Source organism: Colletotrichum fructicola, assembly GCF_000319635.2.
Source record: "Colletotrichum fructicola Nara gc5 chromosome Unknown KSG_Nara_v1_contig12, whole genome shotgun sequence".
In the NCBI taxonomy this organism is placed as follows: domain Eukaryota; kingdom Fungi; phylum Ascomycota; class Sordariomycetes; order Glomerellales; family Glomerellaceae; genus Colletotrichum; species Colletotrichum fructicola.
Genome location: NW_027094062.1, coordinates 772,895 through 796,414, shown reverse-complemented (window position 1 = coordinate 796,414; position 23,520 = coordinate 772,895). Strand labels below are relative to the sequence as shown.

At 53.7% G+C, this 23,520-nt stretch overlaps 7 protein-coding genes across 7 annotated transcripts; 2 read left to right on the top strand and 5 right to left on the bottom strand.

The window, feature by feature from the left end:
• Positions 1-738: 738 nt before the first annotated feature.
• CGGC5_v017384 (ATP-dependent DNA helicase tlh1) lies at positions 739-4,908 on the bottom strand (the record flags this gene model as incomplete). The annotated part of the gene is made up of 8 exons (XM_066153911.1): positions 739-742; positions 797-841; positions 904-1,047; positions 1,130-1,161; positions 1,942-2,923; positions 3,007-3,337; positions 3,403-3,484; positions 3,526-4,908. The coding sequence occupies 8 exons, from the start codon at positions 4,906-4,908 to the stop codon at positions 739-741; spliced, it is 3,003 nt and encodes a 1,000-aa protein (XP_066006748.1).
• A 322-nt stretch (positions 4,909-5,230) lies between these two features.
• On the bottom strand, positions 5,231-8,254 carry NPHP3-3 (Nephrocystin-3; the record flags this gene model as incomplete). Its single annotated transcript, XM_066153910.1, has 5 exons — positions 5,231-5,348; positions 5,401-5,405; positions 5,763-6,655; positions 6,992-7,908; positions 7,965-8,254. The coding sequence occupies 5 exons, from the start codon at positions 8,252-8,254 to the stop codon at positions 5,231-5,233; spliced, it is 2,223 nt and encodes a 740-aa protein (XP_066006715.1).
• A 222-nt stretch (positions 8,255-8,476) lies between these two features.
• Positions 8,477-9,714, top strand: CGGC5_v017382 (uncharacterized protein; the record flags this gene model as incomplete). Its single annotated transcript, XM_066153909.1, has 2 exons — positions 8,477-9,551; positions 9,602-9,714. The coding sequence occupies 2 exons, from the start codon at positions 8,477-8,479 to the stop codon at positions 9,712-9,714; spliced, it is 1,188 nt and encodes a 395-aa protein (XP_066006751.1).
• A 1,646-nt stretch (positions 9,715-11,360) lies between these two features.
• CGGC5_v017381 (uncharacterized protein) lies at positions 11,361-11,815 on the bottom strand (the record flags this gene model as incomplete). Its single annotated transcript, XM_066153908.1, has 2 exons — positions 11,361-11,405; positions 11,468-11,815. 2 exons carry the CDS (start codon positions 11,813-11,815, stop codon positions 11,361-11,363), a joined length of 393 nt encoding a protein of 130 aa, XP_066006750.1.
• Positions 11,816-13,572: 1,757 nt separating this feature from the next.
• On the bottom strand, positions 13,573-15,274 carry pif1-1 (ATP-dependent DNA helicase PIF1; the record flags this gene model as incomplete). Its single annotated transcript, XM_032027649.2, has 5 exons — positions 13,573-13,973; positions 14,035-14,230; positions 14,286-14,756; positions 14,811-15,180; positions 15,234-15,274. The coding sequence occupies 5 exons, from the start codon at positions 15,272-15,274 to the stop codon at positions 13,573-13,575; spliced, it is 1,479 nt and encodes a 492-aa protein (XP_031875983.2).
• A 60-nt stretch (positions 15,275-15,334) lies between these two features.
• rnhA-2 (Ribonuclease H) lies at positions 15,335-16,008 on the bottom strand (the record flags this gene model as incomplete). Its single annotated transcript, XM_032027651.1, has 3 exons — positions 15,335-15,598; positions 15,642-15,670; positions 15,732-16,008. 3 exons carry the CDS (start codon positions 16,006-16,008, stop codon positions 15,335-15,337), a joined length of 570 nt encoding a protein of 189 aa, XP_031875981.1.
• A 1,725-nt stretch (positions 16,009-17,733) lies between these two features.
• CGGC5_v017378 (uncharacterized protein) lies at positions 17,734-21,549 on the top strand (the record flags this gene model as incomplete). Its single annotated transcript, XM_032027652.1, has 6 exons — positions 17,734-18,031; positions 18,078-18,287; positions 18,349-19,023; positions 19,082-19,298; positions 19,356-19,414; positions 19,475-21,549. 6 exons carry the CDS (start codon positions 17,734-17,736, stop codon positions 21,547-21,549), a joined length of 3,534 nt encoding a protein of 1,177 aa, XP_031875980.1.
• Positions 21,550-23,520: the final 1,971 nt, after the last annotated feature.

The window sequence follows — 23,520 nt, the reverse complement described above, 5'->3', positions numbered from 1 at the left end:
CGTTGGCTACGACTGCATACTTACATAACGTGCATATCAAAATGGAATACTGCGTGTCGTGAACGAATGGCTCCATCTTTGGCTATATGTATTGGTTACTTTCTTCTATCTACTGTTTATGACTGATTCCTCCTGTCCTCTCTTTATAAACTCACCTTCCTGCCCCTTAATTCCATATACTTTCTCCTTGATCTACTTTCCTCCCTGCTTACGTTCCATCGCTCGGTCGGGCTTTCTGGCCTGGCTGGTGGCCCTGTTATGTGATTGGCTGGTTAATGCGGGGATCGGGACGACATCACAAAAATATCTACTACCCTATTTCCCTATTTCTGGACTCAAATGGCGAAACAAAACACTGAAAACTGGATTCCCGTAATGACCCGGTTTGTGGCTTCAATTGCATGCTACTTTTGTCTATTTTACTCTGGGGAATCTCTACGGCTTTGTACCCCCTCTACGTGCCGGCTTTGACCCCCCTCTCCCTGGCCCCACTTTCAATTCTGGTGGTGGCCACAACGGCTTTGACTTCAAGCCATCGCCCACGTAATGGCAGCCATCGCCCACGTAATGGCAGCTACCTTCGCCTTCTCACGAACGTTACCCCCCTTTTGCCAATCATTCGCCCACCCATGCTCTGCTCGGCAATGCTGCTGCATGTTCCGCACGCGGCGGCACACGTAATTGCACTCGTGACAACGAAACCCTTCTGGCTGCGGCGGCGCAATATGGGCAATTGGCTCAACTGTGGCGTCTGGGTATTGGAATGACTGTAACTCGGTTTGGCTGCGGACGATACCCTGTAGTGATTGCACGCGGTCTGCGATCCCCTTTCTTTCGGCTGCTTTAATGCCCCTGTGTTGGTTTCTGAGATGTGACAAGACCTCGTTGCCGATGACTGCATACCGACACTTTTTGCAGATGGCAATCGAGAATTCAGCATTAAACACAAACGGTTCTATGGTGTCTTGCTTCTGGGGGTCTGCGTTGTGTGTGTCCTTGTTTCCCCCCCTGGTCCCCGGCTCTGGTTGGGGGCTTCCTGGGTCTATGCTGCCATGTTGGATGTTACGGTCAGCTATCCGACAGTAGGGTCTGCTAACAGAAGCTGGAGATTGAGACGTAATAACAGTACACTTGGTCGTGGTCTGGGTCATAGGTCGTAGGCTAACAGTAGATCAGATTTTCAGAGGCTAAGGTGATCAGTCTTAGACTCAACAAGTAATTCGCAGTGAAGGTAAGCTGAGAGTATCCTGAGGATGAATACTAAGTTGATTGCTGAAGAGCTATGGAAGTCTGACCATGAGCCAGGCTCAGGGTCATACTATATACAAGTCTAATTCCGAACATGTTCCTTTGTACCTTGGGTCGATCTGGATCATTCTGATCCAGAATGATCGTTCGGCCCCCAAGTCGTGTTGGATCATATTGATCCAATATGATCGTTATCTTATCGTCACGTGACTTGGACCATAGTTCTTCCGTTTACCGAGTGAGTCCCTGTTGTTCCCGTGATCCTGCAGTACAAATGTCCTGTCCTAGCCGCCCGCTGCCTAAGTGGGTTGGTTATCTGTTATTCCTGCATATCGGGTCGTAACATTGGAGTTCCACGCTGCTGGTGTCCTCGCTTCCGCTATCGGGATCTGGCTCCGTCTGGGGATTACTGATATATGGGACACTATGTGTGGTGGTCTCCTTGGGCCCCGAAGTCGCAGTGAAGCGTATACGCTTATTTGGGTGATGACATCCGAGCGTAGGCGCTGCTAAAGCTATTGGCGACTCTTGTCGTTTGCGCGTCGTGCTCTGACCATCGTTTGCAGTCGCATGAGGTGCTGGGATACTAGATACCTCACTTTGTGGTGGTGCACTCTCTATCTGCTGGGTTGTCGCGCATGTTGGGTGGTCGGGTGCTTCAAGCCTAAGGAAGCTATGCCACTGCCTAGAAACCCATCTAAATCTGTCCAGCAACGCCGGCTGGAGGCTGTCTGGGTATGCCCCGTCGAGTCCGTACGTGATGGCCCGCTGGAACGGGCGATGGCCGCTCTGCCAAGCGAACGCCGACTCCACCGGGGCATCACGACTCCTGTCGTCATACTGGTCAAACAGAGTGTGTATCTGCTTCACATGCCGCTCAGTGATGGCGATCGATAGCTGACGGTATGTCTGAGTGTTGATTGGCTGCCCTGTGAACTGCGTTGTAGATCTCATGAGCTCCTTGGAAAGCTTGCCGGTCGACCATGGTGTGTCTGGGCATAAGTGAGACGCAAACAAGATGGAGGTCCCCGGCGTATCAGGCGCACAGAGGCATACTCTGGTAAGCATGCTTGTGAAGGGCCGGATATAGACGAGATAGAGGTAGAGAAGTCGTCCCACGGCAGTCGGGAGGAATCTCGCCACCTGGAACTCGTTGTTTGTCGTATGCCGTGTCTTGTGATGCCTCGTGATAAGAACGAGTGCTCCGGAATGTATATAGACACCGCGCGGCGTAGATGTACCGTTTTGGTATTGAACACTTGTTAGCTCGGATCCTCGCGCAGCCTGTCCCCCAGTGAGGTGGATCAGTGCGAACAGTGCAGACAGCAGCGCCTCACTATCGTTGATATAGCGCTGCACCCGGCGCACCACCCAACCATCCTTGGACAAGAGGCCATCAATCTTGGAGAGACACGCTCGCTGCGAGAGGTCCAGGTAGGCCTCCTGAAGGCCGTTCGCCGGCTCCGAGACGAAGGAATAGCCTTGGTGTGTGTTGACCATCCGATCCTTGGTCTTGGATAGATCAAAAACTGGGTGCCAGCCATACATCAACCGTTCGACGGCTGCAGCTACAGTTTCGACCATTTTGTGCGCGAGAGACCGGAACTGCTGCAGGGACAGCCGCCCGTCGTCCCAGGAGATCGTCTGGCCGTCGTCGCTCCAGTCAAAGCGGAAGCTAGGCCCGTCAGCAGTAGCTAGTACCCGCCCATACGCGCGGAGGCTCAGGAACTCGCCGATTGGCGCTTGCGACCCAGGCACATCGTCTCTCGGCGGACACGGTTGAGTATGTCGAGCTGTCCGCTGCGGGGCCTTGCTGGATAGCTCACATAGTCGTGGCTGGTCCGGGGGAGCAACACCTCGACGACGACTAAGCGGGCGCAGTAGATGAACGCTGATAGGCTCGCTGTGTAGTTCCCGGGGCGCCGGAACCCGGACCCGTCGGACGTGAGGCCGAGGACTCCGCCGAAGTAGACCAGGAGGGTTGACTTGGACTGGCCGTCCTCAAACTCCTCTGTCATGAGGAAGTACAGCAGGCGCAGCGTGAGATCCTCGAGTGCGGATGAGAAGTAGCCGCCCGCTGGACTCCAATCTGTAGACACCTGCTGAGTAAACCTGCTAAGCAAAGGGAGGGAGAAATGGTAAAAGGAGACTGACCTGGAAATGGTGGGGGGCTGGCTGTTGCGTCGGTTGCCCAGCCGTCCTCGGTGGTATCTGTATGGCTGCTGGCATTCGCATCCTCATGGCCAAACCCATCAAAATCCTCCCAGCTTCACTAACAAGGTCTTCAAAGTCACTCTCATCATCAGTCTCGGCCGCACTTCTGTCGCTCTCATCGTCACTGAGATCTCCACCAGCTGGGGAGTTGGACGCTCGATGAGACGGTATCCCCCGTGCTCTCATCCTTGTTGTCCTGTGCAACACACGCCGTCCGTCTGCATCTGCTGCCTCCCCGTGAGCCAGGACGGCGCCGGACCTGGCAGGGCTAGCGGCGGCCGCGGCGTCATCCGGGCGTGGGGTGTTCCAGAGTTCGTCGGACCACAATGCGTCGAGCGCGCATGACTGGGCGATGGTGAGGCTTCTCCGGCACTGTGACAGCCGCGTCCCTAGCGGAAGGCGCCATAGCCGTATGCAGAAGCACAGAAGCCTTTTGACCAGGCTGCGGTACTTATACGTGGTGGCCTGCCGGCCGACGAGCTCGAATGGCGCCTTGTACGGGCGGTGAGGCTCCGTGCTGCGGAGCCAACAGCGCATGGAGATATCCATGGAGCGTATCGTATCCTCGCAGCGGTTGAAGACGCCGTCCACGGCTGACACAATACGTCGTAGCCGGGCTTCGTCCTCCGGGGGGCTCGCAAGGGGCATGTCGTCTTCAACGTGCCGGCCGGCGTCCGGCAGCTCCGACATCTTCACGAGGAAGTCGCGGCGGGCGCCGTCGAACATGAGATCCCAGCCGGTGCGACGCATCCAGCCGGTCTGGAATGCAATATCGACAGGCCCCGTGGCAGAAGCGGTAGCACGGAGACCGCCGGCGAGGTGGGCTCTTTCCGCATCGTGAGCCGCGGCGAGCAGAGCGTGCTGGGCGGCGGGCACATCATCGGCATCAGGAGTGCCCGTCTCGCGGGGCGTCGTTGACCCCGCCGCGGTAGGCTGGGCTATCCAGAAACCCCGCGCACCGTTCTGCGACCAGCTTTGTAGCAGGACGCCGCTGCGGATATGGTCCCGTTGCCAGCCGTCTGTCTTCCGCAAGCCCTTGACGCCGTGTGACTTCGCGATGTGGCGGCATATCAGGTCATCGCTCGCCGTCCGGTAGCTGCAGCGGCGGCAGGCGTGGCCACGGGTGACCGTCAGCGCTTCGTGAGGCGGGAGGCCGTCGGGACGAAGAGCAACGTCGTTCGGGTCCCCTAGCTGTAGGGACTTCACCAGAGCGCTTAGCCCACGGCGTTGTGGCTTGGGAACCTCATGCTTCTCGGCGAGGTGGCGGCTCACGCGCTCCCCGAACGGCTTTAAGGCGTAGCCGCAAGGCCGGCAGATGAGGACCGGCTCAGGCTCGTTGAAATGCAGTTGCAAGGCTTCTAGGCGCCGGCGTTGCTTGTCCGTCAAGCTGTGCGGTACCATAGGCCCGGGCTGCGGCGACGACGGAGGGGGAGATGGGAAAGCCATCTTTCGCTGTAGACCGATTCAACCGGTCTTCTTCAACAATAGAAGTGTACTATAAAGCGGTTTTTTTTTCACCTGCTTTCTTCTTCTTAATCATTACTTCCCTAAACCCGTTTTTTCTTTTCTCTTTCTTGCTTACTTTTCTTCTTCTTCTTTTTTATCTCTCTATAGCAGAAGCTGTTGACATACTCTTCGTTCCAGTTCACAAGCCATCAGTCAGGAGAAGAGGTTTCATTTCGGAACTCGTCGAGGTTTCATTTTGGAACGCGTCGAGATTTCAATTGATGGTGGAGACACTGAAGTCAATGCCGGCCAATCAGAGACCCTAGGGAACGCGTCGAGATTTCCAAGTCGGGCAGGGGGTGACGGGTGGGGCTCCGGACAAGTCGGGCCAATGGCTGTACACGGACGGCCGTATCTCGACGCGTTCCAGCATGGAATAACTGAGTAGGGTTAGGGTTGGCAGTGGTGCACAAGATCACGCGGGGCACTAACCGTGTCTATTGACAGTATCCGAGTCGTATACGCTTTGCGTTGATCTTGTTGAATAGACCATTCAGAATAAGTGGCAGAGCTGTTGGTTTTGTTCTAGGCGCGAGGGGTGTCATGTGCCGAGTCAAACGTAGATACGTGATCCTCCACGCCCGATCCCATCCATGGGATCCTGCCACTTCGATGTGGGTAATTGCAGCGACTATGCCAACAGATAGTTCTGGACGAGACTAGAATCGGCAGGTAAGGAATTCTCCGTTTTGTCCTCTATAGCTCAACCCATCGACTGTATTGTCCTAGGTCGGAGTACGTCCACGGACGGGCGTTATCCTCGTTTAGGAGACATCTCGCCGTAGCTCCAGTACCTCGACTGAGATCTTCTCCGCTTCGTCGTACCGTCCCTGGCTGTGATATTTCGTTGCGAGTTCAGCCATGCTCCAGATTGTATCGGGATGCTTCACGCCAAGAACATCTCGCCGTAGCTCCAGTACCTCGACCTTGATCTTCTCCGCCTCGTCGTACCGTCCCTGGCTGTGATATGTCGTTGCGAGTTCAGCCATGCTCCTGATTGTATCGGGATGCTTCTCGCCAAGAACATCTCGCTGCAGCTCCAGTACCTCGACTGAGAACTTCTCCGCCTCGTCATACCGTCCCTGGCTGTGATATGTCGTTGCGAGTTCAGCCATGCTATCAATTGTGTCGGGATGCTTCTCGCCAAGAACATCTCGCCGCAGCTCCAGTACCTCAACCTTGATCTTCTCCGCCTCGTCGTACCGTCCCTGGCTGTGATATGTTGCTGCGAGTGAAGCCATGCTCCAGATTGTGTCGGGATGCTTCTCGCCAAGAACATCTCGCCGCAGCTCCAGTACCTCAACCTTGATCTTCTCCGCCTCGTCGTACCGTCCCTGGCTGTGATATGTTGCTGCGAGTGAAGCCATGCTCCAGATTGTATCGGGATGCTTCTCGCCAAGAACATCTCGCCGCAGCTCCAGTACCTCAACCTTGATCTTCTCCGCCTCGTCGTACCGTCCCTGGTTGTGATATGTCGTTGCGAGTGAAGCCATGCTCCAGATTGTATCGGGATGCTTCTCGCCAAGAACATCTCGCCGCAGCTCCAGTACCTCGACTGAGATCTTCTCCGCCTCGTCGTACCGTCCCTGGCTGTGATATGTCGTTGCGAGTGAAGCCATGCTATCAATAGTGTCGGGATGCTTCTCGCCAAGGACATCCCGCCTTAGCTTAAGTGCCTTCTCATCAACTAGCTCCTTTTCTCTCCATCTCCCTCGGTCATAGAGATAGTGTGATACTTTGGACAGTAGTTGGGCAGCTTCTCCTTTCCTCCTACTTAAACTTGCCCACTCGCCTATATGCACCGCGTGTGCTAAGTATCTCTCGCATCTTTCCCATGTTTGCGACCTACTTTGCGGGAAAATGTCCGTGACAATTTGCAAGGCCGCCGCTGCGAAGCGCGTTCCTTCTGAGCGGCTCTCTTTTTGACTCATAGAACCCTGGGTCACCTGCTGTACTAGCATGTGTATGGCGTACGCCCGACTGTCTTTACTTGTTTTCACCCTAGTAAAAATATAGAACTCACAGAGACGTGTTACCGCATGCAGGACGTCTTCATCGCCCTCGCTATCGCTTCCGCTCGTATCGCCTTCGCTTGTATCATCGTCAGTTGAGTTACCGCTCCTCATACTGTCGTTATGCTGAGTCCCGCCTTCGAATTGTCCCGCTTTCTTGACGATCTCCCAAGGAATGTTCTGCCCATCTAAGAAAGCTAGGATGTGTAGAATGTTATATGCCATTTTGTTCTCACGTCGGATGTGCTCGATAGAGATTTTCCACGTCTGGAGTACGCTGTTGGATACGTGTGACCTTCGATGTGGATCAGCCTCTGATCTCTGGAGAAACTTCCGTTTCTTGAGTTTCGACAAGTACGCTGGAATCGATGTCTCCGTTCGTCGCATGTAGGCCGCGGCTTGAGAAATGGCGAGTGGTAGCCAGTCAAGCTTTGCTAAAAGTGTCCTACTGTCGTTCGCCTCTTTTTCATTAACTGCACTGTTTCGGACACGCCCCAGCAAAGTTTGCGCCTCATCTTCCGTCATACGAGCTACGTCGATAGCCCTCCTCGGTCCAACGAGGCTACCCTCAATCTGCTTATCACGGCTTGTCCACAAGACCGTTCCGGATGGCCCCTTGGGTATAAACCGATCGAGGTAGAACGACTGATCGGTCGACGGCTGAACGGCTGGCGGCTGACCAACGCCGAATAGTCCCAAGTCATCGGCGTTGTCGAGGATGAGCACCCAGTCTGCTTCCGTCTCGATACGGTACCGCACGGCTGTCAATAGCGCTTCGCCATCCAAGTTATCCGCCACGCCCAACCTCCCTGCAATCCCTTTGTAGTCCTGAACGAAAGTCGTCTCGTTATCGGCGTGCACCCAGAAGATGGAGCACGTGTCGTTGGCGCATCGTCGGTATGCATACTCTAGTGCGATCTGGGTTTTCCTAGGCTGGTCAGCGGAGCCGAGGAGAGACAAAGAGAGGCGACTAGGATCACCCACCCCGTTCCACCAAGGCCGCATAGGGCGGCGGTCTGGCCTCTTCCACCAAACGGGAGAAGCCGCTCAATCTCGGAGAAGATATCTTCGCGTATGACGACGTCTTCGTTGCGGGGAAATGGGAGCACGCGGATAGCAACCTTGGCCGTGGCCGGTACGTCCGGCGCGTGGTAGTGGACACTGCCGTGCACGTCTCCTTGGTGGACATATGCACCGTCACCAAACCTGTTCCCCGTGATATCGCGTTGATGAGTACTGGGGTCCATGGAGCTCGTCGAAGGGTTGCCTATCATCTCAACCTGGAATGTGTTGGTATGATTGTATCTAGAAGGTCAGAATCAGGCTGGGCGGTTACAGCCCCTCCTCCAGCCCTGCGGCTTTTACCGGGGGATCGGCGTCATCCGGAGCCCAACCCCTCACCCCACTAGACCTCAGCCAGATCACGAAAACAGAGAAACTTCACCATTCATCTCGTGCAACATTCAAACACAGTTCACCACGCTGCACCAACAATCATGGCAGAGTTTCACCCGCCCTCTCGTCGTGCCGACTTCAAGATTGCAATCATATGCGCTCTGCCGCGAGAATTCGATGCCGTCGCCCTGCTCTTTGATCGATTTTGGGATGAAGACGGCGATAAGCTCGGTCGGGCTGCCGGAGACACGAACCATTACACGACCGGCCGCATCGGGGCTCATGACGTTGTTCTCGTGGTTCTTCCCAACATGGGCAAAGCGGGTGCGGCAGCGGCAGCGGCTAGCTTCCGGCTGAGCTATAATAAGCTCAAGCTTGCGTTGCTTGTAGGCATCTGCGGCGGGGTGCCCAAAATCGCGGGGAACGAGGCCCTTTTGGGAGATGTAGTGATCAGCGAGACGGTGGTTCAATACGACTTTGGCAGGCAGTACGCGGAGAAATTCGTCCGCAAAGACACAGTTGAGGACAACCTCGGCAGGGCCAACAAGGATATCCGCGGTCTCATCAAAGCGCTTGAGACGGCGAGAGGGAGACGAAGGCTCGAAGACAAGGCTGCCGAGCACCTCAAGGCCCTCCAGCGCGTCGCCAAGGGCGAGAGAGGGAGTGCAAATTACCAGTATCCCGGCGTCTCCGAAGACAAACTTTTCGCGTCTGACTACGATCACAAGCATCAAGGTTTGTGCGACTTGTGTACTAGTGAATCAGCAACCTATTGCGACAAGGCGGCGAAGGCCTCTTGTGCCGAGCTGGGATGCGACGAGAGGAAGTTGGTCGTCAGGAAGCGCCTGCAAGCCAGACAAGACATGACTGAGCATGACGCACAGCGTCCTGGGGTTTTCATCGGGCGCATCGCTTCGGGGGATGGTGTAGAGAAATCAGGGAAACACCGCGATGAGATTGCACAAGCGGAGGAGGTCATCGCGTTTGAGATGGAAGGCGCCGGAGTATGGGACGAAATCCCAAGCATCATCGTCAAGGGAATCTGCGATTACGCGGACAGTCATAAGAACAAGAAGTGGCAGGATTTCGCAGCGGCCACAGCGGCATCTGTGGCAAAGGCGCTGCTAGAACGATACACCCTCAACGATATCGACGCTCGTCCCGGACCTGACCCCAGTAGGTCTCCATTTATCTCACACAGCCGCTGACTGCTCACATGGGAATAGATCAGACCCGGACGGCCTCTGGGAACCGTAGTATTTCGCACAATTCGTTCGGTAACAATTCCCTTGTAAACCAAGGCGATGTGCAGGGGAATGTCAGCTTCGGAGTGAAATAATACTGCTCTTTCGTCCGCCGCAACAAACCATACAGTTGACGATGTCGTGTCGCGCTGTTCAAATTTCCACAGCTCAAATACGGTCGTCAATACAGAGTCCATTTTAGTTAACCTAACACTCCCTGAAAGCTACGGCCCGTCCCTAGCGCGACAGCTACTATTGCATAAACTTAATGCGACAAACTTCTAGCATACCTATGCCTTTACCGTATGCATCAGATGAACCATGATCTGCAATTGAATTGATTCCAGGCAGGCCCTACACTCCCCACGTTATTCTGTGTCATCCGGTGTTACGACCGCTATAGTTGGGCCCTGTAGGCTTGTAACTATATAGTGCAGAACAGGGGACAATGACAACGGATTTGTCATTAAGTCAACGTACCCACTTCCGAAACACCCCCCCATGCGAAACACCCAAAAATAATGGTATCGCAACAACACCACCAATTTCAATTAACTATCAACGAGGCATAGTTGCAACCACTATGCAGCTTTCTGCCTCACTAGGGTAATCAGAGGCGCTGGATTCATCTGTATTAATTTCAACCTCGCTAGCCTCAATCTGGGCTTGCTGTATATCGCCGATAGTCGCAAACTTAGTATTAGGGTCGACTTTGACAGCCTTTCTCTTCCTTGCTGCACTGTTGTTAACTTGGGCCTGGAGAAGCTGGATTTCATGCTGGGCAGTAGCCAGCTGTATAGACTGCTCTTGGAATCCTTTTTTGACCTTTCTGAATAACTGGCGTTGTGTAGTAATACTTTGCTCTAACTGACTAAACAGCTGCAGTTGACTATCTAGATCCTTCACCCTCTTAGGTGTAGACCACGCAACAGCAGATCCAGCAGATGCTAATCCACTTATATCCTGGGCATCCTGGATGCTTTGAGCAGTCTTATTGAGTGGTGTTGATGGTGTTGATGGTGTTGCTGTTGTTGTTGAGGCCTTAGGCAACAGCAGGGAGCTCATGAGAGGCTTGGCTATAGCAACAGGCCATAATCCAGTCCACTTCCAGCCACTTTTGATGTTATCTACCGTCAGCCCAGCCAGGCGTGCTTTCTGATAGCAGGAAATAAAGTTCCTTTTGCCTATAATAGTGGAGTCGTTCCATTGGGTGAGATATCCAAGCTGCTTTCTATAGGCTGACTTAACAGGGCTGAAGACCGACTGATCAAGTGGCTGGAGGACATGTGAGGTGTGCGGCGGCAGAAACAACAGATAGATGTTGTTGATATAGCACTGCCACATGAATTCTGTTGTTGTATGGCTCCCATGCCCATCCAGAATAAGCAGTCTAGCCTCATCAGACTTGCTGGGGGTAGTCTGAGGGATGAAGACTCTCTTCAGCCACTCAACAGCAGTCTCATCAGTAGTCCAGCCATTCTTTGTTGCTGTGAATTCCCATCCATCATATGGGGTAAGATCTAGAGGGAACCACTGCTGCTGGACCGTCTTGCCCTTATATATAACAAGGGGATAGATAGCAATGCCCTCAGCTGAGATACACTCGATGATAGAAACCCAGGCTCGCGATCCGGGCTGCTTTTTCCGCACTGACTTTGTTGATACTCTTCCCAGCACCAGCCCATTATCCCCCTGGCCCTCAAGGATCCCAGTCTCATCCATATTATATCTGTTGGCTGGTTTAATGGTTGCAATCTGGGGGATGGCGAGATATTTGAACCAGTCCCTGATAATCTCAGTAGAAGCCCCATTAACGCGCCTAGAATCGATGGATCGACTTCTCTGGACCTTGATGGATGGGTTCCTCCTGATAAAGGCATTAACCCATCTCTTCCCTAGAGGTTGGGTATCTCCCATCGCAATGAGGATGCGATGGGCAAAGTCCCTCAGTTGCTGATGGGTTGGGGCAAGCCCAAGATCAGCCTGGACTTGCACCCAGCTGGCCAGCTTGGCCTCCTGACTAGCAGAGAGCCTCTGGAAGTCTTCGAAAGCAGCTGCTCTTGGTTGGCGGCCCTGGAGGCGATGGTGAAGAGTGGCGAGTGGGATGCCATATTCACGAGCTGCCTCCCTCTGACTCTTGCCATTGCTGACAGCGTCAATCGCCTGGCTGATCTCAAACTCGGTATACTGAGGCATATCGTAAAAAGGAATTTCTGTGCAAAAATTGAGGTTATTTGGATGAGGGTTTAAAATATTGTTGTTGGTGAAAGTGGGAGGTTAGTGGTGGCGGTGAGGCATTTTTGGGTGTTTCGCATGGGGGGGTGTTTCGGAAGTGGGTACGTTGACTTACCAAAGCTTTTGCTTTGTGCCACAGTTGGTTGCCCTGACCCGCTCGTAACACTTACCGGTCGACCATGGTGTGTCTGGGCATAAGCGAGATGCAAATAAGATAGAGGTCCCCAGCATATTAGGCGCAGCGCTCCCTGCAAGGCAAGTAAACTTGTCAAGTTCAATCAATCAATCAATCAATTTTGAGGCCATCGCCAGTCAATCAGTTCAATTATGACCCTCTGCGAGACGGGACTATGCATCCTAGCGCTGCGCCCCGCCTTACGTAAGTCGGCCGGCTCGTTTTCTAGCCGATAGAGATAGTTCGTAGCCTGTTACCAATACAAGCCACTTCACGCACCACCCAAGTGGAATGCTCTGGAGCGCACGGGCCAATTATTTATGGGGGAATCAGCGGTGCGGTCCAATAGCATCAATGCGGGGGGGGGGTGTGGAGCAGCGAACACCACATCAAAACTGCAGCTTCAGCAATAAATTCACTTATAAATCAATCTATTCTTATTCTACCTCTGAACTAAGCATACTTCATGTCCTCAATTGATACTATATTTTGCAATTGGATGCACACTTTTTACTGCAGAATTGGCTGAGATCTTCTTCCAACACCTACCCCCTACCTTTTCAATCAACACCTACCCCATGGATGTAAACCCCCACTTTTCCAGTAGGTTAGGATTTCAACCATCACCTAGTACAGTAGGTGTTTGTCGTTGCCAGTAGGTTAAGTAGGCCCCACCTCCCGATAGGCCAGGCGGTGGCGGCCTGAGACTTTGGTACGCCCTGGCAGCCAGACGAGATGTAGGTCGTGAATCTCCCAACTGCTTGAGTCTTTCGCTTGCGTTCCCGCTGATGAGGGCGGGTAACAGTATCACCTTCTGCCGGCAGGTGTGTGGGATTTGCACACTGCTGCTGCACGATTGTCCAGGAAGCGAAGTTGGTAGCACGTTGCTGATAGGACCCTATAGATAGAGGCAATCTTGTCCGCGTTTCGGTCGGCGCCACGTATCGTACGAGAATTCACCACACCACAGCCTACCATGCCGTGCGCGAAGAAAAAGGCACAGGTACCAAATGTTGATGAATTGCGCCGGCGCTGGTGCTACTGATGTGGCTGCGCGACCAGCGGTGACTGTGCATCGCGCCCTCACCTTGGTTGATCGGATGGCATTTCGTCAAAGCCACAACCGGGACAGGCAGCCGTAGCCCTTGTTCGCTGACAATCGCTTAAATGATCCTCGCAGGGCCAATTTGGTCCGGCATACTGGGGCATCCGGAAGCCGCGACAGCGTATTGCGCAAGCTAGGCTGGCTTGATAGAACCATCGGCCGTCCGACAACGTAGAGTCAATCCATGGCGCGAGCGTCGACCGCCTTGGGTGTGCAACTTGATGAAACCCTTTGGGGTCACAGTTTCGTGTCCCTAGCAGCATCTGCACGTGCTTTTTCATCGCCAGAGTGCAGGCAAACCCTTGAGCGTGCGGACCACCTCTGAGAATTTCGGGTGGGAAGCTCAACAGAGATACTGTACTATAGTATGTAGAAGTGCTTATAGTCCTTTAGACATCATGATTGTACGACCGCAATGCCGAATCGATGGAGCCGTCACTATTCAACAGAAAGCGCTCTTGCGGCCTCCTCCGCGTCTGCGAGCTGATTTCCCATATTGTTTGCCTCAATACTCCTCATAAACGCCCTCACCGCATCATCTAGCCGAAAGAGGGCTCCCAGCCTGGGTGCATCGGCCCCTTCCACCTTGAGGCCGCGGAAATTCCGCGCTCGACCCAGCGCCACGTACGCCTGCCCGTGCTCGAAAATGTGTGAGAGATCAACATTTACGCGGTCAAGACTCAGACTCTGGCTTTTGTGAATAGTCATAGCCCAACCTTGTGTCAGGGGAATCTGTGTTCGAGACAGGTAGCTGTAAGGTGACTGGTCGCCATACCCGATGACAGCGCAGTCGGGCCCGATAACCCGCTGCTCGCCATTTGCGAACTTGACTTCGGGAACTAGAGTATCTCAGCAAAGCTGTCAAGCGTGGCATTCGCTGCTGAGGGGCGTGTCGCTTACACCTGTCCTTCTCGCACCGTGCGCGGTTAAGATGATCAACGATCCTGTTATATCTCTCCGTCGCAGCGCGATAGCCGTCATCGTCGTCTTCGTAGTTTTTTGGCGACGGTGGTCGAGGCTCTTGGATCGTGTCGCTGGGTACGAACCCTACAACGACGCCCTGCCGCCCGTTGCAGAGACCGCGGTCTAGATCAGCCTGGGATAGCGTTAGTCCGCAGCTGAAAAGCCGGAATCGTGCCTACGTTACATACATTGGCGAGCAGTATGACGGGCGTGTTCACCTTCAGGTGCAGTTTCCGGGGGTAGCGGTGCTCTTCAAGCCGCTCGAGGGGCTCTTCTGTCTCTCCTTTCGCGCGGGTACAAGCATCGGCAGCTTTGTACTGGCGAACATCACCGGGGATCTTGATGAATTCTTCAAGGTTGCGCAGGTCAACCTGCTTCCGAGTGGATTTGAGCTCCGTTCCGTTCTCAGTTTCGGTATCGTGGCTAAGGAGAAGATTTACGGAGGCATCATCGAGATGCTGGCCGAGCCGGCATTTTTGGAGGACGTTGATGAACGCCTCATCCGACTGACGATGGACTTTTGTCAGCCGCACGCATTTGAAGTTACATCTTTCCCATTCGGGGGCCTTGAACGCCCACTTGTCCTGAGCTTTGAATGCGCGGTCGTGGCCTTCGGGGCAAATCCACTGGTCGTTTAGGTTGTTCATTCCCTTACCGCACTATAGACAGTACTGGAACGGCTTGACGGGCGGCAGCTGGCAAAAGTCTCCCACCACGATGATCTGGACGCCCCCAAACGGTCTCGGGTCATTTCGGATGACGCTCATGACGCGGCTGAGTCGCTGAAAGAACTGGTTCTCGACCATGCTGATTTCGTCGATGATGAGGACTTGGGTGTTGCAGTATCGCCTGAAAATACGCTGGCCACGTGCCTTTTTGATAACGCTGCCAGGACCATCCAGTGGCTTCTTTGCATCCTCGGGTGTCCATCCGGCGTAGTTGTAGGTGGTTCTGCCGCCGATGTTGATTGAGGCCTGCCCGGTGGGCGCCAGAAGGTGGACCATCTTGTTCATGACTTGGTAGCGAGCAGCAAGAGTTCTGTAGAGGGCTCTAACCAAAACAGATTTTCCGCACCCGCCGGACCTGTATTCACGGAGTCAGCGAACGAATTATTGGGGTCACTTATTGGGGCATACCCCGTGATGAATAGGTTGTGGCCCTGCATGGCAAGGTCCATGGCGTTTTGCTATTCTGGGTAGAGAGGAGGATCCCCGGCTACGCATAATGGCGGCCTTCCTTAGCCATGAGCGCGTGCCGCCTCGTGTCGGTCCTGTCTGTCGACCGTCGGGCCATCGGCGGCGATGATATCAAGTGCGAAACTGGATTGTGGGTGACTTGGTCCGATTGCGGGACTGTCGGGGTTTGGAGTCTTGCCGTGGTGGAGGGCCGGTGAAGCAGCAATCGCTCGCGGAACGTTGCTGGTTTCTGCTGTCAAGCTAAGATGGCCCCGTGAAGCTTGTAGCCGCACGTCCTTGGTCAACTCGTCTCGCAGCTTGTCCGCCTGATGCACATTAGCCAAGCACTCTCGAAAACGGGTAACTCACGGCTTCTTGGAACGTCCTTGTGCCCTCGACTTTGTGGACATGCGTCAGCAAACACGTCCCCAGCGCACCTTACGCATGCTATTGACATACATCGAGCACCTGAGAACCCCGACGTTTGCGCCATGCATTGAGGCCAGCTTGTGAATACCCCGCGCTTTCTCCCTTTCCATACGACATAGTACGCCTTGCGCCTCGTTGACGTGGGCCGTACATTGGTTTCGATGTCTCGCGTGTATTCGGCCATCAGGCGACCTACCTCGGCTAGGATCAGACTCTCAGGATCGGTGGACGAGGATCCTCTATCACGGATTTGCAGTGATCCATGCCACCCCTCCGACTCTGCGCGTCCGTCTTGGGAGGTCGGCATCGTGTTCGTCGGATCGTCGACGGGAACGCTGGTGTGCACGACAGGTGGGGTCTGTCGCTGCCGCCGCGTCGCTGGCGGCTCCGAACGCGACTCAGCGCTTAGGTCTGCAGCTGTTTCGGACGCTGTTGCGAGGGCAGACGGAGGTCAACGTTGCTTGCAATGGGGCCTCCCAACACTCCATCTGTAGAGCCTTACCAAGCAACTGTCGGCACGCCATCGTGTTCGGCGGGTTGGGGGTTCGTGTTGATCTCTGGAGTCGGGATCACTTCTGTGGGTTCTTTCAGCGGCGAGGCCGCACAAGCGGTTGCTGCTGCGACTGGGTCACTGCGAGTTGGGTACGAGTCGGACGACATTGTAACGTTGAGAAGAAAACGACTGAAGAGGTAAAGAATTGGAACATCTTATTCTGATCACTTGTTTTCCATGTCATCTGTGCTAAGGGGGCTGGGGAAGAAGAAATAGCGAGACAAAAACGAAGGCACAGACAAATCAATTATGTGCAGGAAAGCAGACTCTGGGCGACATAAGACATTTTCACTCTGGGTGACACAATGAATTTATTGCCGCAGTGCCAGCCATAAGAAAGTATTCAAGCTGAGGATCAGGCTTGCATGTTAGCCCGCATTGGCCTATGATACCAGGAGCCCGCACACCATTTCAACAAGAGATCCCGCCATCCCTTTGAACTCGATGGATGTCTTTTCACGCGACTCGGCGTGGAGCCGATCAGCAGTAAGGGTTTAGCCAACAACATACATACAACTGCCAGAAATCTCAGCCTGCAAAATGTTCTGTAGAGGTGCTATTACCTAGGTAACTAGGTAACGTCTCACCCGCCTGCAAAGGCGTAATCTCTCGGGTTTAAAGAGATGGCGGGCACCGCAGATCGAATGTAGACTTTCGCGCCATAAAATACCCAAGACAAGGCTCTCTTCGCCAATTCCCAAGACTTCCTTCTTAGTACCGGCTACCTAAGCTTTGAACACATTTTCATCAAGGGGTGAAAATGCGAATTACCAGTCCGCTTCTGGCGATTGTTGTGAGTACTATTACCAGTATTAATCATTGTAAGATGGTCCTAATGCTTGAAAGCAGCAATGCCTTCTCGTCCACACCCGTCTAGCGGCCCCAGAGATTGAGCCTACCGCTTCCCAAACGGGCGAATATCTGGAATCTGGCGACTGGGGACTCAGACAGATCACAAATCCCCCTAACGCTTCGATTGAGTGAGTCATGATCTTGCCTGTCAATGTTTGAAGGCATTCTGAACCGATTCAACTTATCATTGTCGCCGTACACGGCCTAGATGGACATTGGACGAGGTCATGGACCGCGGACAACGGCGTGTTCTGGCTGCGGGACCTCCTCCCCGAGTCGTTGCCAGAAGCGCGGATCTACGCATACAGCTATGATTCGAGAACTCGAGGAGGAGATACGCCCCTGACACTCGACATATCCGACCACGGGAGGGAACTTGTCAGCGAGTTGACGCTCACTCGTCAGCTAACAAATGTTCGTGCCCCAGCCGCTGAGCACTCATGCGCACTTGTCAATTTCTATTCAAGGAAACGTTTAACCGTTGAAAAACTAGACCGAAAAACGACCCATTGTCTTTCTCGGACATAGCTTGGGTGGTATCGTTGTCAAAAGTGTTAGTAGAAAAGCTGGGACATCATCATCAGCAGCAGCTAACTTGATCCCCAACAGGCGCTGTTGCATTCCGACATGGCTCGCGTCGGCCATCTCGAGAGCCAAAGGTCCATCAAGCTTTCCACTACCGCGGTCATCTTTCTCGGAACTCCTCATCAGGGCGGAAGAGGCGTGCCAATCGCGCAGATCGTGACGAGAATCATGTCAAGCGTTTCGCACACAAACCCCAAACTGCTGGACCGCATGCGGCCGAACTCCGACTGGCTTCTCGACCTGCAGTATCGATACAACGCGATCAGCCAAGACTTTACGGCAATCTACTGTTACGAGACGCTGGAGATGCCTTTGCCGTTTCTGGGTCGTTTACTTCTGGGTCAATTTCTCCTTGCCGCACGAGGACGCGACAACTCACGCTCGAGCTCTGCAGATTGTTCCCCGATACTCCGCCGTCGTGTTTGGCGCTGTCAACTCGGAGGAGGTGTCATTCACCGCTGACCACTCTACGATTGTCAAATACCACAACCTTGAGGACCCTAATTTCCAAAAGATAGCGAAAAGACTGCAGGTATTGTCGATGTCCGCCACTGAACAGACCAGGGAGAACTGGAGAGTCTGGGAGGCTCTAAAAGGTATCTTACGCATCATCCTGGTCTCGTGTTGGACTTATTCAGCAACTAATTGTTGAACTAGCACGTCCGGACCCCCGATTAACCACGCCTCTCGACTCTAACTCCCAAAGCGCAAGCCAGAAAGAGTTTGACGTGGGTATCACCTTCCGAGCGATTTGGAACCGACATTTCACCGGCAGGGAAGAAATCCTCAGACTCCTGGACGAAATGCTTGTTTTGAAGTCTACTTATAACAGCTTCCAAATGGTGGTGCTCTACGGTCCCGGCGGGGCCGGGAAGACGCACATCGCACTCGAATATGCTCGTCGCCACCAAACGGATTACACGTCAATTCACTGGATCGACGGCAGTCGTGAAGATGTCATCGAAATAAGCGTCGAGACATGCGTCAACAACATTCGACGGCACTACGAAAGCCACGGCAACACCGAGAGTCCCCGATACCTCCTGCTGAAAGACACTTCGAGCAGTCACGCCCGCGACAACTACTTCAAGTGGCTCTCTCACGAGGATAACAACTCGTGGCTTCTCATCATAGATAACGTGGACGATCTGGAAAGTGTCAACTTTCGAGAGCTGCTTCCCTCGGCCTCCGCTGGCCGTATTATCGTTACCAGCCGTCGATCGGACCTGGCTATCAATTGGGACTCGATACAAATTGCTACCATGGAGCAGCACGAAGCCTTGGCCCTGCTGCAAAAGAGCAGTGGCACCGTCTTGATAGATGGCACAAAAGGTAAATTGGACTAGTTACAACATCACGCGAGTGAGCTACGTCACTGACATCGAAAAAGAGTTTGGAAACGGACTCTCGCTTGTACACAAGCTGGCGTATCTACCGTTAGCAATAGTTCAGGCTGGAGCGCACATTGCCGTACATCGTTTCCACAATCCAATCACCTCATACCTCGATCTCTATATCAAATCGCCTCCCGACCTTCTTGGTGACTGGCCCGCCAGAGCCGGATGGGACACCAAGGAAGACACAGTCTTGACGACGTACGAGATCTCGTACGTTGCTGTTAGAAATAAAATGCCCGAGGCAGCTACTATATTATCATCTTGCAGCTTTCTTTCCTCAGATACTATTTCCCAAGATTATTTCAAGCTAGGGGACTATTTCTCTGGTTTGTTCCCCCGCGACGTACCGGCATCCTTTCCGACTTCATGCTGACGCTTAACCCTAGAGATTCAAGTTAGACAAGCATTCGGCGTCCTACTATCGTTCTCTTTGCTGCAGGAGGCAACGGTCGATGGATACTATTCGATGCACCCTTTGATTCACCTCTGGGCCAGAAACCGGATGAGCCTTCAAGACCAGCAAACCACCGGGAGGAAGGTGCTATTCATGCTTCGCAAGCACGCCGCGGTCGTAGACGACAAGTTCCGACCACCAGCTCACGTTATCCATCTGCATTCAGTGTACAGCAGCATGAAATCCCATGCTTGCGACCTACTGCCGGAACAGAAAGTGAATCTCCCGCAGATAGGGAATGGTGAGATCCTGCCGCACGACCTGCTCACTTGCAGTCTCCTGGATAAGCAGGTCGGCCTGATCCTGTGGATAAGCGGCATCATCGGCGATGTTGCTAGATTCGTTTTCAGAAGGAACAACATGGAAAGGTACTACACGAGCGAATGGGAGATAATGTACGACCTTCTTAACGATGGCCAGATATCCCGCACGCTGCGATACCGCAGGGAGGGCGGGAAGATCCTGGCGTGGATTGGATGTCATGCTATGAAAAGATTCCCCACTAGGCATCCTCGCGTGCTGGAAATCCTCGGCAACTATGCGTACGCAACCATGTGGACCAGGGAAGGAGACGAATGCTTGTATTCTACGGATTGGTACTGCTCGCATTCCGCGAATTGGTACGCTTGGCTCTTGAGATCACGCACTCAGGTTCTAGGTGAAGACCACTCAGCCACGGCAGGCGCGCGCTTGGGCCTGGGTTTGTCGTTCAAAAACTGCGAGGCGGCCGTCTCTCACCTCATCACGGCCAGCAAGATGAGGATCAAGGCAGCCGGGTTTTACGACACTCTGACGTATGATACGATCGAGTCGCTTGCGAGGACATTACGCAAGTGCTATGATGAAAGCACAATGTTCAGGAGCATTGAAAACCAGTCCCAGCTTCTACAAGCACTTACCTCCGACAACATGAAGGAAGCAGAGTTGGCTATCGGATGGATGCGTTACGAGGTTGACGAGTCTGTGATCTCATTGAACGTCACTGACCCCTTGGTCTACAGAATCAGCATCGATCTCACTCACTCAATGGACGCTATTCACGTAGCTCTTCCGTTCATTGTACACCTTCTGAAAACGAACGGTTGGACGATTTTGAGGGTGTATCCGCCTTGGCTCGACAGGCTGAAGCACAGATTTGGGGACGTTCTGAGATCAGGACACGGCGAAACCTTAGCGAATGTCCTGCGGGATCTTTGGGAGCAAGAGTTGACAAGAAACAACCAAGGACGGGAGAGCAATGGGCGATTCTGTCAAATGGGACGCATCGCATCATACCTTACCCTCTGGTTCGCGGCAGCAGGGGACGTGGGAGCCGCCGGGCTGTGGCTCGACCGAATTTATTCAACCCCAAACGAGCCTAGAGATAAACAGTGGCACGAGCACTGCGAATGGCCCATCAAGTTGTCTCCTGGGTCCTCACAAGTCGCCGATCTTGGCGATTATCGGCACCGTTGGGGCTCGCCCAACTACTTCAAAGACCGTTCGTTTTGGTATGTTTCATTACAGGCGCGGGACTACCTCAAAGCGATGCATCGACCCGCATTCTTCAGATCATCAGACGTCCATCGACCGCATGAGGACTGGGGATCATCGGACACCATGCTCAGCATTCTATTTCTTACTCCCGGACTCAATCGAGCGGCCATCCTTGACCCCAACTTCGCGAACTTCCTCTTCCTAAGTGGTTGGAAACCCCAGCTGCCGCAATTCCAAGTCGACCTCGCATTCGATTTATGGGACAAGCACGGGAAGTCCTGCCCGGGACGTGTACTTCGACAGGCGATACACGAGGCGGCGCATGAAGACGAGGAGCGACGAGGGATGTTTTGTCTGTCAGACGCGCGGTTCTGGAATACGTGTCTAAGGAATCAGGGGGACACCGTGTTAAAGTCCGGAACCAGGATGAGGACGGCGGGTGATGGGGACTTTGAGAAGATGAAGTGGCTGCCGACTAAGAGGAAGGTTCGCGATGTCTTTTACGGGGCTAAAGCAAAGCATTCCGCGTGAAAGGGGCAGATATTTTGAAGACATTATGGCATGATCTCCTGGGAGGGAGCCCGGCGGTCGGAGGTCTAAGATTATTCGCTTCTACGTGGAGTCTGTGTAACTCTGGACTTGAAGATTAACGTAATAATTTTCGCAGGAATATCAATTGTGTTGCAATAACCAATTCACATCACACGATGCTAGAAATGTTTATGAAACGATGACTCAGGGTCATTCACGCTCAACATGGCTTGAGCAAGGTTTGTTGAGCGCAGCCACTGTCACGACCTTGCAGCAGTGGCTTCGATCGTTTACAAAACCCTACTATGTATCCTCCGAGGCCTTTAATATTTCAAAATTAAGGCTCTACGTATTCCCTTTTGTTGAAATAAAGTGTAGCCTAGAGACGCTCTTATTTCATATATTGCATTACTGAGACCTTTTATTGAATAAAACACACTGGCAAGATAAAACCTAATCACCAGAGGACTCTTCTCCTTTTCAGGCAGCTGTTAGTTGATATTGCATAGCCCTTGGATCCTAATCCTTGACATGCTAAACCTGCACGTGGGCTCTTGTGACCCTTTCTCTTGCATTGGGACGGTTGTGTCTCGGCTCGGATAGAACGACGACAAGTTGGATCGGCTGCACTCCCTCGGAAGAAATTTCCCATCAGACCTGGGCAACTCTTCCGCACCTCCGTTGCTCTGGAGTCATTAGCACTTTCTGACCTACTTGCCACTCTTGCGGTCGCCTGTTGCTCCTTATGTCTATGTGGGTAGACATAACACTCCCTTCTCCCCTTGTTTAGATGTCCTAGTTCTTATCCACTCTCACTGTTCACTCTTTTAACTACTGGTGAGAGAGAGAGAGAGAGAGAGAGAGAAAGAGAGGCAGGAAAACACGATTTCATCAAATCATGGTGGCCTTCTGGCGTTATGTCCTTGGGCTCGGGGCTCTTCTGAGCCTAAGTCCCAGCCCGGTCTCCGCCGTTAAGATGCTCTATGACGACAGTCTTCCTGAGGATCTCGATGCAGCATGTTCTGCGGCCCTCATGGCTAATATCGCTTGCGATCCTCTCGTTCCAGCCCTCCGCCATGACTTCTACTACCCTCCTGCCACGCTAACCTGCATATATGGACTTCCCTCCTACATACCACCCCACCGGCACCCACTGTTAGTGCCGCGCTGGGTCCGCCACCCTAACACTAACACCACCAAATCTACCCCCCACGACCAGAACCCTCGCCCGCGATGGCCTCACAGCCAGCCGCGGGCCCCTCGCAGGGCCCTAACGGCCTCCTACTCTCTATGCATAACCTGCCGAAGACCCCTCCCCCCCCTACCTCCCTACCCCCGCGCCCGAGGGGCCTCACGCCCCCCCCTATCCGGCCCCTGGGAAGAGGGCCACGAACGGCCACTGCCGCCCTTCAGCAAGCCCGGGAAGGCCGGGCCCTCCAAGATGAGGCCCTAGACCTCCTCGCAAAAGGTCTAGATGCCCTCATTGGGACGGCTCCAGCACGTCTGAAGGCTACAGCTCAAGACCTTATCAACTCTTTTGCCAGATTTGCAACCTCAGAAATTTCTGGACCCACCCCTAGCCCCGGCCCCGGAAAAACATACGCCCAAGCCGCCGGAGGCTCCACTAGAGGCGGACCCCTCTCCGGCCCCACCCCCGGCCCCAGGCCGAACCGAACAACAGGCCGGCAGGCCACCAACAACACAAACAAACCAAAACAGACCCAGGACCTCCGCCTACTAGTCCGGCTCCCTGCAGAACATATCCCTACGTCCAGAACCCTAGCCCCCCACTCAGTCAAGATGGTAGTAACAAAGGAGCTCAACCTACAGCCGCAGGACCTAGTTGAGGTCCGCCATACTGCTACAGGCTTCTCACTCCGGCCCCAGAACAAGGAAATCCAGGCCCTACTCCTCCAGAGGGCCCCTGAGATCAAGAACTGTCTCACAGCTGAAAAGGTGGAGGTGCCTACA